The 13,575-nt window shown below is 43.3% G+C and overlaps 1 protein-coding gene across 1 annotated transcript in view; it reads right to left on the bottom strand.

Moving 5' to 3' along the window:
• ABCC4 (ATP binding cassette subfamily C member 4) overlaps positions 1-13,575 on the bottom strand; it is a 520,751-nt gene that overhangs the window by 224,222 nt on the left and 282,954 nt on the right. The window contains exon 20 of the mRNA XM_030201377.1: positions 2,413-2,492. Within this exon, the coding sequence (XP_030057237.1) occupies positions 2,413-2,492 (80 nt within the window). The remainder of the gene's footprint in view (positions 1-2,412; positions 2,493-13,575) is intronic.

The raw sequence follows: 13,575 nt of genomic DNA, 5'->3' as shown, positions 1-13,575 counted from the left end.
AACCTAGTCAGGTACTTGTAACCTGGATTGGCCACTGTTGGAAATAGGATGTTGGGCTTGATAGACCTTCAGTCTGTCCCAGTATGGCAACACTTATGTTCTTATGTTCTCTGCTGTCATTTCTTTCTCTATATCATCACCAGAATTTGTCTCTTCCTTTCTGAGCACACTTCCAAAATCCTTATCCACACTCTTATCATCTCACACTTGCAACGTGCTTCTCACAGGTCTCCTAGTAAGCCACCTCTCTCCCCTTCAATCTGTTCAAAATTCTGCTGCACAACTTATATTCCACCAGTGTTGCTATGCTCATATTAGCACTCTTCTCAAGTCACCCTATCGATTTCTGCATACAATTCAAAATCCTTTTATCGAATTACAAGTGCATTCACTCTGCAGTCCCTTAGTACTTCTCCACTCTTATCTCTCCCTATACTCCTCCCCGGGAATTCCGTTCATCGGGTAAATCGCTCGTCTGTACACTTCTCCTCCACTGCCAACTCCAGACTCCGTTCCTTTTATCTTGCTGTACCATATGCCTAGAATAGACTTCCTGAGACAGTATGTCAAGCTCCAGTTCTGGCCGTCTTCAAATCTAGGTTAAAAGTCCACCTTTTGAGGCTGCTTTTAACTCCTAACTCCTATTCAGTTGTTCAATGTCTATGTCTATCATTCCCACCTTAAGAAATTCCCTTATCCCTTATTTGTCCTGTTTGTCTGTCTTGATTAGATTGTAAGCTCTGTCGAGCAGGGACTGTCTCTTACGTGTTTAGTGTACAGTGCTGCATACGTCTAGTAGCGCTATAAAATGATTAGTAGTTTCCCTGTTCCAATCCCTCAGTTTACAGACCTCTATTGTATCAGTTGTCTCTTCTCCAAGCTGAAGAGCCCTAACCTCCTTAGCTTTGTTTTTATGTATCTTTGTTTTTTTTTTTTTTTAACTTTTGACCTTACCTCCTACTTTTGACTCTCTCTCCATGGGCTTACTCAGTTGTTTGTGCTATATTCCTTATTTACATCTCCCTGTGAGATCTGCATCGGCTTCTGATAAAAGTCTGGCAGGACCCAGACATAGATTTAACAAGGTGCAAGGAGAAGCTTTCATAAATTTTAAAAAGTATGAGAAAGGGTGGAATTTTAAAAAGTATGAGAAAGGGTGGGGGGTTAGTAACCTTGCTCCTTTAACATTCTCAGACTGCGTGCAATTTGCTTGTGAATTTTCTACTGCATTCTGCGAGGCAGCAAACAAACCAAACAAACCCCTGATCCTCAAGTTACATAATTATAATGGCAATCCATATTTTAGTATTGTTTTTGGCTTTTAAAAAATTGTTTTTATAACAAATACTACATATCTCATTCATAAAGCAGAGATTTTGGTGAGCTCCGTGTATGTGCCCCCTCCTCACCTCTGATCTTGGGTCTCTTGAATCTTGCTCAGTAGTGACTTAAGCTGATAAAACTAATCACATTTGTGTTTTAATACTAAATGGATTTTAAGACTCTCATAATAGTGCAGTTGCCAAGTATCTTTTACAGACACTTGATATTGCCTTTGTCACCTGCAGCAAGATGAAATAAAACCCTTTCAAACCTGCAGTTCACTACATCTCATGTTTCCAATGAAACCTGTAATTACAGCACAAGCTGAAAAATACCAAGAATAATTTACTTTAGCAAATTACTCTTGGGATAAAGGCTGAATAATAAACATTTTACATGTTTGCCAGCTCATAAAAGCTGCTGCTTCAAACTACAATATGGATCGTTTTCATGTCATATCTTTGATCTTTTGCTGACTTACTGGCACATAACCCTTTTGTGTCTGCAGAGATTTTTATCTGCAGTAACTATTTTCTTTTATTCCCATTAAGGCTATTATTCTCGCCCTATGATTACTAATCTTTTCTTTGTTTGCAAGCTGCCCCACCTCATTTTACCTGGGAGGTGGGGTAAATATATGCTTCTTTGTGGTAACATGCACACACACACCTGATTTGGGTTCCCTTCTGCTATCGTTTCGTGCAAGATGATTGTTTTTAGACCGTGAACACATTTCATAACACAGCAGCTTGATTGCCAGTTAGCTCAAAGGCAAACCAGCAGCAATTCAGCAAAAGCATGTAGCTACTACAATCTCAAAACGGGACACGGTATCAAAGTTGTGTGTGACCACTCCTACATAGCAATTATACAGTACGTTAACATTTCACTTACGCTGGAAATTATAAACCGCACCCTTCTTTCAGAGAACAGGCTCTTTCATGAAGCCACTGCAAGGGTGTCACAGCAGTTGATTTAAAAGATCTACAGTAATTCTTTGATCATAGCCTCACATTTCTTGACAGATGATTAAAAGAAAAATAAAATTCTAGCAGCGTAGCAAGCTTTCAACAGCAGCGAGCGTCCTACCTGCAAGAAGTCCAAAAATGTATATGGAAGCAAATTGTCCAGTTGACCAATATCTTTGGAAAATCGATTAAGGATTCTTCCTACAAACAAGGAAAGAAAAAATGGTCAATTAGATCCTCTTGCCAAAAAAAAACCAAAACCCCAATATACTAAAACATTTAGGTCCAGATTCTATAAATGGCACTAAGAAATAGGCACCAGAGACGACTGGCACTAAGAGTGATTCGCCCTTTATAGAATCCCGCTTAGTGCTGATTCCCACGCCTTAACTTTGGGTGTCAGACTTATGCCTGCTGAAACCTGGTGTAAATGCTGGTGCCCAAGTTGGCGCAGAGATCCAGTATTTTGTAACAATGTGCACAATCTTTTAGAATGCCCCTGACAGGACCATGCCCTTCCCATGATCATACTTCCTTCTGAGTTCCACGCGATGGGATTTGGGCGTCATGCGTTATAGATATCACAGACTCAGAGGGAAGTGAGTCCTTGCACCGTAGTTGGCACTGGCTAAGGCAGGTGAGTCACCCGGGCTAGGCACAGCACTAGGCGAAGTACTAGGCAAGGCAAATAGGGCTAGACTGGACAAGATAGACTTGAGGCAAGGTAAAGCAAGGCAAACAGGGTTAGAACTGAACCCAGACAAGACAATGCAAGGCAAGACAAGGAAAACAAGGCTAGAACTGGGTCCAGGCAAAGCAGAGCAAGAATGGATTTGGACAGAACCAAACAGGACCGGACAGGTCAAGAGCAAGAGACAAGACAAACAAGGCTGGGACTAGGAAACTAGGCAGGACAAGGCTGGAACTTGGAAACAAGGCAAGAACTCAGAGTCAAGGCATGACACGGTTGGAACATGGCAAAGCAGAAACTCAGAGTCAAGGCAGGAGCTTGGAATCAAGGCAAGGCAGGAACCTGAAATCAAGGCAAGGCATGGCTGGAGCTTGGCAAGGCAGGAACATACACAAGGAGACCTGGAAGACAGAGCAAGGCAGAAGACCTCATTGTGAAGGCATCGCAAAAGGGCCTGGGCCTTCCTTAAAAGCGCCCAGGTCTGTGACATCAGTCGCAGTGCTCCCTCAGGAATTCCCATCGCAAGTCCTATAAACTTCGGGTATGGCATGCACGCAAGCCCTAGGAGGTCGGTGTACAACTGCAAGGGGAAGGTGGGTCGCCACCCACCAGAGCACCGCTGGAGTGGTAGGTGCGACAGGGGGTTGGGACAGGAGTCATGGCAGGGCCGTGACAATAGAATAGCACTCAAGCAAATGCATGCACAAATCCTAATTGTTGCCAATTAATGTTAATTGGTTGTTAGCAGCTCATTAGCCAAGTCACATCTCAGGATCACGTGCCATATATAGAATCTAAGGTTTAGTGGAAAATTCTCTAACTTGGTGCTTCAAGTTATGCGCCTCGATACTGTGACCTTAGCGCCAATTCTATAATGTCATCTTGGTGCCAAGATTCCATTATAGAATATTGGTGCAAATCAGCATCAGTGCCCAGGTTTATGGCTGTAAGTTGGCATACCTAAATGCACCATGCAGTGTAGGCAACTTAAGAGTGTTCTATAAGGTACATCTGCAAGTGGGAGATACGCCCGTGTCCCACCCATGCATAACCTCCCCCCGCCCCTTACATTTATACACTATAGCACTTAAGCACTCCGTAGAGAATGACATGGGGACAAAGTTTGTCCCCGTCCCCACCCTGTCCCTGCAAGCTCGAATTCTATCCCCTTTTGCACATGATGAAACCACAGCTTTATCGCTCATTTTTTTTGGTACTAATGAGATTTTGTACTGTTGTGGGGATAGGGTGCTGATGGAGACAAACTTTGTCCCCGTGTCATTCTCTAGCATTCTCTTACAGAATAATGCTTAGTGCACCATTTACACATGCACAGCGTGCATAATTACATGTACCACGTGATAGACTTTTTTCTTTGCATGAACAAGGTTTGAAATCAAAAGTCTGATATCAAAATAAAAGGACGGAACGAAAAAGAATCCCAATGCAAAGGAAACACACAGGGTGTGGGGGAATTTGCACACAATATGACAATATTTGAAAAATAAGCTGCTGCAGCGTGCCACTCCTGCTCCACATTTGTTAGCAAAAAAGCAGACAGATGAAAACGTTAAAAACTCAACCAAAACACCTTTTGATAAACTTTTGTGGCTCAAGGTATTTCTCCACTGAGGTGTGCTGGGAAACATAACTGCAGGATGGGAGAAAAACAGAAAGAGGAGGAATCACAAAGGGAGTTTCAAACAGTGGTGCCTAACTAGTGTGTAGCAGGCACCAGCTAGAGCAGCAAACACCACAAAGCAGACAAGCAATTTATTATAACCAAGCACCCAACGTGACCAGGTTTCGCCTTAAAAGGCTGCATCAGGGGTAGAGCCGTCTATTTAGACATACACAACAGTTAAAAACAAATAATTTTGTCAATAACAAAAAAAGTTGCATCCATAAAAATAAACTGAATTTTCAAATAATAGACTAAACAATTAAAAACTACATGAGCAAACGTTCAGACATAAAAATGAATAAAAATCAGGCTATCAATGGATGTATAGGTGCAACAGGAGTGTGGTGAATGAAAACGAGTACAGCAAAACTCTTTCCATAAGACATCAAATTCCAAACAACATGCATGAAACACTCGCCCTTCCAAGCTTTGCCCCTGTCCAACTCTTTTGCAGCGTTGCATCATTATGATGGTGAAAAAATAAGTACAGTGATAGAATCAGAGGCAATGATAGTAGCACAACCCCAGAAACATCCCCCAACTAATGACAAAATTGTGAAAAGCAGAAAATCATTACTGCTCGGAGACTCCATTATCAGAGACATAAACTTAGAAACACAGTTCAGGGGTTCCAACCTAGTGAAATGTCTTCCAGGATCTTCAGCTACAAGATGTACAGTCCAAATACTGAAAATGATCCGAGAAGAGAGCAAGGCTTCAAATGCTGATGTTGTAATTCACCTGGGGACAAATGACCTGGCCAACAATAGCAAGTTTACAGCAGAGAGCGTTCCAGAAGCTTGGGGAGGGACTGAAATCTTTGGTTCGGACTGTGGCTTTTTCTGAAATAATTCCTACGTTGGGGAGGGGAGAGGAAAGACTATGCAAAATAGAGGAATTCAATAAGTGGCTTAAGTCTTGGTGTAAAGAAGGTTTTAGATACATAGGAGAATGGGGTAATATGTGGAAAAATAACAGGCTGTACTGTAATGATGGGCTACATCTTTCTGTGACGGGAAAAAGGATCCTTGGGAAAAATTCAGACAGAATGTTTCTAGACATTTAAACTAGAGGGTGGGGGTGACAAAAGGAAACAGGGGATTTCGGAAAGTCACCCCCAGAATAAACATGATGGCAGAGGGAAAGGTCATGCAAATATAAAAAACCACCCAAACTCACTAAGCACAGGGAAAACTATGTGCACAAATGCTCGAAGTCTACGTAAAAAGGTTCAAGACTTGCAAGCCCTGATGTTTGAAGAAAGCTTGGACATTGTTGCTATTACAGAGACGTGGTTCAACGATTCCCATGAATGGGATGTGACCATACCATGCTATAATCTTTTTAGGAAGGATAGAGAGGAGTGGCTCTGTATGTGAGAGAGAATATCAGAGTGGCTGAAATGCAGGGAACCTGGGGAAAAGAAGAAGCTTTATGGATAGTTCTGGAAAGAGAAGATGGAACCTGTATCCACATGGGGGTTATCTACAGACCTCCTGTGCAAACAGAGAAGTTAGACAAGAATCTAATAGAAGATATTCAAAAGATTGGTATGAAAGGGGAGGTGCCACTGTTGGAGGATTTCAATTTGTCTGACGTGGATTGGAACGTCCCATCTGTGGAATCAGAAAGAAGTAGGGAGATTGTGGATGCCTGTCAAAGTGCCTTGCTCAGACAAATGTTGACGGAACCCGCGAAGTAAAGGTCGATGCTGGATCTAGTGCTTACTAATGGAGGTAGTGTTTCCGATATCCGGGTGGGTGCCCACCTATGTAATAGTGATCATCACACTGTATGGTTTGATATAAGGGTGAAGGTGGAGTGTGGACGCACAAAACTCAAAGTACTGGATTTTAGACGTACTGATTTTGATAAAATGGGGAAATACCTGGAGCAGGAGCTGTTGGCATGGGAAGGTATAGGAAAAGTGGAAAAACAGTGGTCCAAGTTAAAGGCTGCTATAAATATGGCGACTGATCTTTTTGTGAGGAAAGTAAACATACACAAGAGAAGCAGGAAGCCTATATGGTTCTCCAAACAAGTAGCTGAAAAAATAAGAGCCAAAGAGGCTTTGTTCAAGAAATACAAAAGAACGTAACGAGAGGATCAGGGAAAAGATTATCGGATTAAACTCAAATAAGCGAAGAGGGAAATATGGCTAGTGGAAGTGCGAGCAAAAGAAAAAATGGCTAAAAATGTAAAGAGAGGTGACAAGACCTTTTTCAGATATATTGGAGAAAGGAGAAGAGATAGGAATGGAATCGCGAGACTGAAAGATAATGAGAATGGCTATGTGGAGAGTGATGAAGATAAAGCGAACGTGCTAAACAATTATTTCTCTTCGGTATTCACAGAGGAAAATCCTGGAGGATCGCGGTTGGCTGCCGAAGGAACGTCTGGGAATGGAGTGGATACTGCACCGTTTATGGAAGAAAGAGTTTATAAACAGTTGGAGAATTTGAAGGTGGACAAAGTTATGGGGCCGGATGGGATACATCCCAGGATACTGAAGGAGTTCAGAGAGGTCCTGGTGGGACCTCTTAAAGATTTATTTGATAGATCTTTAGAGACGGGAGAGGTTCCGCGAGATTGGAGATGAGCGAATGTGGTCCCTTCTTCACAAAAGTGGAGACTTCTACGGTCTACGCCCTGATCGGGACTGAATAGACAGGGATGGGCTGGAGTGTAAATTTTAAGGGGCTTCGATGTTAGCTTCATAACTTAGTACAAGAACAGTACTGGACAGACTTCTACAGAGAAAGGAAAGGACAAATCAAACTCAGGTATACATATAAAGTATCACATACCATGTAAAATGAGTTTATCTTGTTGGGCAGACTGGATGGACCGTACAGGTCTTTATCTGCCGTCATTTACTATGTTACTATGTTAGTCCAGTTTTGCTCTATTCATGTTTGGAATTTGATGAATGTCACACTGCATGATGTCTTATAAAAAGAGAGTTTTGCTCTACTCATATTTTCATTCAGCATACTTCTTTTGCACCTATACATCCATTGATATCTTGCTTTTTATTCATTTTTATGACTGAATATTTGTTCATGTAGTTTTTATTTCATAGTCTAATATTTTAAAATTCAGTTTATTTTTATCCATGTAATTTTTAATTTGTTATTGGCAAACTTATTTGATTTTAACTAATGTATATATCTAAATTGACAGTTCTACCCCTGACACAGCCTTTTAAGCAAAACGTGGCCACGTCAGATGTTTGGTTATTATAAATTGCACACTTCTGCACCTGCTGGTCTGCTTTGAGTTGTTTGCTGCTCTGATTGTTTGCAGATCTCCGCCTCTCAGTGTATCTGGCAAGCATCAATTAAACAGGAATGACAGGCACAGAAAATAGTGAACATGACAACATATTTTAATGCATAAGGAATACATACTTATTTACTTTGGGGGGGAGGGGAGAGGTTGTTCCTATCCATATAAATGGTTAACAGAGCCATTTCGATCAAGAAAATTAACTGGACTGGAAAAAAGGGACATAGGTCTTTCTTCTCCTTCCTCCAACACTCTCCTCCCCCTCCCCCCCCCCCCCCCCCAGACTCTAAGTTGTCCCAAGATCTGAGCAAGGAACTGGCTCAGAGTCCAGTCATCAGAGGTGGATATCTAGAGACCCACTCTGATTTTAACTTCAGCTGGGGGGAGGGGGGGTCAGGAAGCGGCCATATTTCTCATGCTAATCAGCACACCACACCACAGCAGAACAGGGCCACACACAGCCAATAGTGAGGCAGCGCTTCACCACATTAAGCACAGTGCAGCTGTTTGTGTAAGTAGTGGCATTAAATATACTTAATGAGCAGTCACTGCACTGGCACTGTTTACTTCGGGCCTGCCATTTGTCAGCACTCTTCAGCTGCTTTTAAACCCAAGATGCTTGCATGGCACTGTATATTAATAAGAAAAGAAAGAAACACTGCACATTCAACGCTGCGTATCAGTGTTTTATTTTTGTTAACCCAATGGTTGTAACTTGGTACTGGATTGGGGCATAGCAATAACTGTAGCACAGCCCTATTCCAATTCCTGTGCTGCCATAAGGACTCCTGCAGCCAAAGCACCACTCCTGTACCACTTCTCCCTGACCCGCGATCCCTCCAGAAAATAATCCCACAGAGCTGAGTGGCAAATAGCATTACTTGGCTCCATCGTCTGCCCCGAAATGGGTGATCTTTCAGCTGACCACCACTATATCAGCTGTTTTGGAAGAACCATCAGAACAATTTATTTCCAGTATCAGACCAATACAGAGTCCGTCATCTGTGCGGCTCCCACCAGGCAGATTAGGTGTCCACTTAGGGCAGCAGAAATGAGAAGGGGGGGGGGGGGGTGGCAGCACATCTCAGGTATGAGTGAGTCTTCTCCCTACCAGGCCTACGCAGACAAGACAGCACTGCGCAGGCCCACACTGAAGTGCTGCCTTGGTTCAATCCGCTCCTATACCCACCATGAGGCAGACAAAGACAGGAGGGGAGGGACACTACCATACTTAAGCACAGGCTTATGCTTACAGGGCCTGTAAATGGAACTAGAGGGGGAGGGGGTCCTGAGAGGGGGGGGAGGGGGTCCTGAGACCAGAGGGGGGGAGGGGGTCCTGAGACCAGAGTGGAGGGGGTCCAGAGACCAGAGTGAAGGGGATCCAGAGACCTGAGAGGGGGGGAGGGGGAACTAGAGTGGAAGGGGAGAATGGTAGGGGGCGGGGAGCACAGCTGAAGGTTTATTAGGTTGTCTGATACCCTTGGGCCAGCCCTGGCTCCCAAAGCAATCTGCTATTTACTTTATTTTATATAAAAACTATTTTTAAAAGGCGCTAGCAAGGTTTTCCTCGGAGTGTGTAAGTTTGAGAAAGAGTGTGTGTGAGAGTGACTGTGTGAGAGAGAGAGAGAGAGAGAGAGTGAATGTGTGAGTGTGTGTGTGACAGAGAGAGAGTGTGGGTGCGAGTGTGTCTGTGAGAGAGAGTGTGAGAGTATGTGTGTGATACACAGACTCTCTGTGAGACCGAGAGTGTTTGAGAGTGACTGTGTGACGCATAGTGAATGTGATAGTGTGAGACAGAGTGTGTGAGAGAGAGAGAAAGACACTGACTGTGAGAGAAAGAGAGTGTGTGTGTGTGACAGAGATACCTCTCCCTCCCCCTCTCTGGTCTCAGGACCCCCTCCCCCTCTGGTCTCAGGACCCCCTCCCCCCTCTCAGGTCTCTGGATCCCCTCCACTCTGGTCTCAGGACCCCTTCCACCCCCCCTCTCAGGACCCCCTTCCCCCTCTCTGGTCTCAGGACCCCCTCCCAATGTCTCCCCTCCTTTCTGCATCCTTCCATCCAGTGTCTCCTTTTTTTCCATACCCTTCCATCCAGCGTCTTCCCTCTTTCTCTCCCCATCCTTCCACCCATCTACCCTCTCTCCTGATCCTTCCATCTAATGTCTCTCTCCCCCTCCTTCTATCTAGTGTCTCTCTATCTCTCTACCATTTTCTGTTCAGTGTCCCTTCTCTCTCCACATCCTTCCAGTCTCTCCCCTTTCTCTCTGCATCCATTCATCCATCTCCCCCTTTCTCTCCCCATCCTTCCATCGTGTCTCTCTCCCCATCGTTCCATCCGTCTACCCCCCTCTCCCGATTCTTCCGTCCCATGTCTCTCTATCCCCTTCTTTCCATCCAGGCCCGCCCACCCAACACAGACCTGCCAAGTCTCCCATGAAACACGCGGTGCCAGCTCCCATTTTTGGTCACTGCTGCTTCTCCTGTTGAGCAGCAGCGGCCGCTACAAAAACCAAAACAGCTGTTTTTAAAAAGCAAACGCAGCACCGCAGGCAGCCATCAGGCATTGGCTGTTGGCTCTGCAGCCGCTCCTCTTGCCGCTCACGTTGCTGTGCTCCTCTGGAGTCGTCCTCCAGGGGCAATGACATGAGAGGCGAGAGGAGTGGCTGTGTTTAGCGTGCTAAAAAATAGAAATTTTTTTTAGCACTGGGGGCTTGTTTGGGGGATGGAGAGTAGGCATGCTCAATGATAAATGGTTAGCGCAGCTGCATCACTGTGTGCTAACCAATTAGCGCGTGGATAACATGGGAGCCCTTGCTGCCTAGTAAACAGATGTCGGTAAGCGCTATCACGCTAATGGCCATGCACTAATTGGGAAATTAGCGCATGGCCATTAATTGATGATATGGGAAAAGCAGCCATTTTACAGCTGTGCTAAAAGTGGCCTCAACGTGCGGGAAAGCCCTGCGCTACTGATACCGCAGGCTACTGTTTAGCGTAGCTTAGTAAAAGGGCCCCTAATGTGATGCATTTTAACAATTCCACAATGTGCCAATACTTTCTTGTGTAACAACAATTTTAAATGAAAACTTATGCTTAATATACAGTGCTATGCAAGCATCTTTACACTCATTTACATTTTTCACATTCTGTTGCCTAAAATACAATTCAAAATGTATTAAAATAGGAGTTTGTTTCACTGATCTAAAAAAAATTACTTTCAACAAGAAAGAAAAATTATAAAAATATTCAAAAAGCAAAGTGTTTATGAGCTCTAGGAAAACACAAGAAGGTAATTTTAAAAGGCGTTTCTGAGGAAAATAAGGTTTTATATGTAGAAATAGTTGACCCTCGCAGCTGCTCCTCTAAGTTTTTTTTTCACCATTCTTCTCATTTTATCATAGTCTCCTTTTTGAAAGTTAAACTCACTTTCAAAGTGTGCAATTTATTAGAATGCAAAAGTCAATTACAAACAATATAAACCAAGAAGCATACTTGAGAGCCATACAGCTTTCCCCATACCAACAAAAGTATCTGCAGCTACACTGTCTGCTAGCTAGAGGAAAAACAGTGTCTCGTACAGTAAGGTAAGGGTCAGGTGATCAAAGTACTCAACAGAAAAATAATAAATCCTTTTAAAGTTTCTTTTCAAAGTATATGTTAACCCACCGCAACTAGGTTTTCTAACCATCCAGCATACAATCCACTTTAGATCTATTTCTTTGCTTACATCATCTAAATGACATATCTAAATGCAACTTTGAAAAAAAAAAAAAAGAGTACCAAAGAAGAAAAGTCCGGAGCTGCACTCTAGTGGCTGAGAGGGTCAATGTATACTCTGGGCAGAAGAGGAGGAAAATTAACCAGAATCTTTCCCTTCTACTTAACTGGAACCAACCACCAAACTCACTCAGATGAAAAGAATCACAAAGATAATTTACGATCTCCTCCAGGTCTAAAAGGGACTTATCTGTTTCAACATGAGGCCTTCTACAGGGCAATTTACTTGGATAGTTCCAGCTCTTATATGAAGCTGCTGAAGCACATTCCCAAAAGTCTTCCCCCTTAGTAGCTGGGCAGCCTGAGGGGTCCTTTTACTAAGGTGTGCTGAAAAATGGGCTGCACTAGTGTAGGCGCGTTTTGGGCGTGCGCAGATCCATTTTTCAGTTCGCCTGTAAAAAACAAAAAAAAAAGACTTTTTTTTAAATTTTTGCCAAAAATGGACATGCGGCAAAATAAAAATTGGTGCATGTCCATTTTCGGTCTGAGACCTTACCGCCACTCATTGACTTAGCGGTAAGGTCTCGCGCAATAACCATGTGGGTAATCATCTATGTGCGTAGAATGACAATTACTGCCCGGTTTCCACGGCGTGCAGGAAAATAAAAATGATTTTCCGGCGCACATAGCGGACGCACGTAAAAAATGGAATTACCGCCCGGGCCACATAGTAGCCGGGCAGTAACTCCAAATTGACGCATGTTGGGCATGCGCAAGCACCCATGCAGCTTAGTAAAATGGCCCCCGAGTGTCTATATTATTCTGCTTAACACCTTGCTACATGAATAAGGAACAGATGTCTCCTCATGCACAATACCATGGCAAGGCCTGGCTTTCTTTCCCAAGTAGCACCACTTTCACCCCTTGAAGAACAGTGAAGAAAAAAAGGCTTCTGCTCAGAGGCTGAAATACCTCTACAGATTAATGTGGCTGAATGGAGAAAGGATTATTCTCCTTAAAATAAATAAAAAATAAAAATTTATATTAAAAACAAAAAACATTACTAAGACTGAGATGCTGGCAAATCCTAAATTATGCTTCTACCATGCTGATAAGTTATTATTAATTTCAAGGGTCCTAAATAAATAAATACTACATTTTAAACAAACAATGCATGTGCTACTTATTATGTTTAAGAATTTGCTTTCATCATCTGGGTCATCCTCCATAATGGAATCATATCACTGTTCCCTCTAAGCTATATGGGAGTCCTCCACCTACAGCCCTTCCATGAAGGGGGGGGGGGTGCTAATTCATTATCACATTTTCAATAGTGAGGGACAGGCAAGCTCTGTCAGACTCCAGGTAACCCTGCCTGTCTCTAGCAATGGAAAACACAATATTGAAGCACCATCCCCTACTGGTAGCAATGCAGTTGGAGGACAAACACACAGCTTAGATGGGACAGTGGATCACACTGGAAAACAAATGTTTAGGAAGCACTGCATTAACACTTTAGTGCATAATCATAGAGTATCAAGGAAACACCACCTTGTCTAAACTTGACTACTGTAATTCTGTCCCTGCAGGTCTTCCCACGTACCAGTTGAACTGCTTACAACTGGTGCAAAACACTACTGTTAAACTTCTCTACAATCGAAAGAAGTATAATCATGTTACACCCCTTCCTATTGCTGAGCACATGCTTCCTATTGCATATAGGATTTCTTTTAAGCTGAACATAAGAACATAAGAGTAGCCGTATTGGGTCAGACCAATGCTCCATCTAGCCCAGCATCCTGTTTTCCAAACAGTGGCCAAGACAGGTCACAGATACCTGGCAGAAACCCAATTAGCAGCAACATTCCATACTACCAATCCCGGGGCAAGCAGATGCATCCCCAT

This window comes from Microcaecilia unicolor, chromosome 4 (assembly GCF_901765095.1).
Source record: "Microcaecilia unicolor chromosome 4, aMicUni1.1, whole genome shotgun sequence".
Lineage (NCBI taxonomy): Eukaryota > Metazoa > Chordata > Amphibia > Gymnophiona > Siphonopidae > Microcaecilia > Microcaecilia unicolor.
The sequence above is the reverse complement of the archived record's forward strand: the minus strand, read 5'-3'. Positions and strand labels throughout refer to the sequence as shown.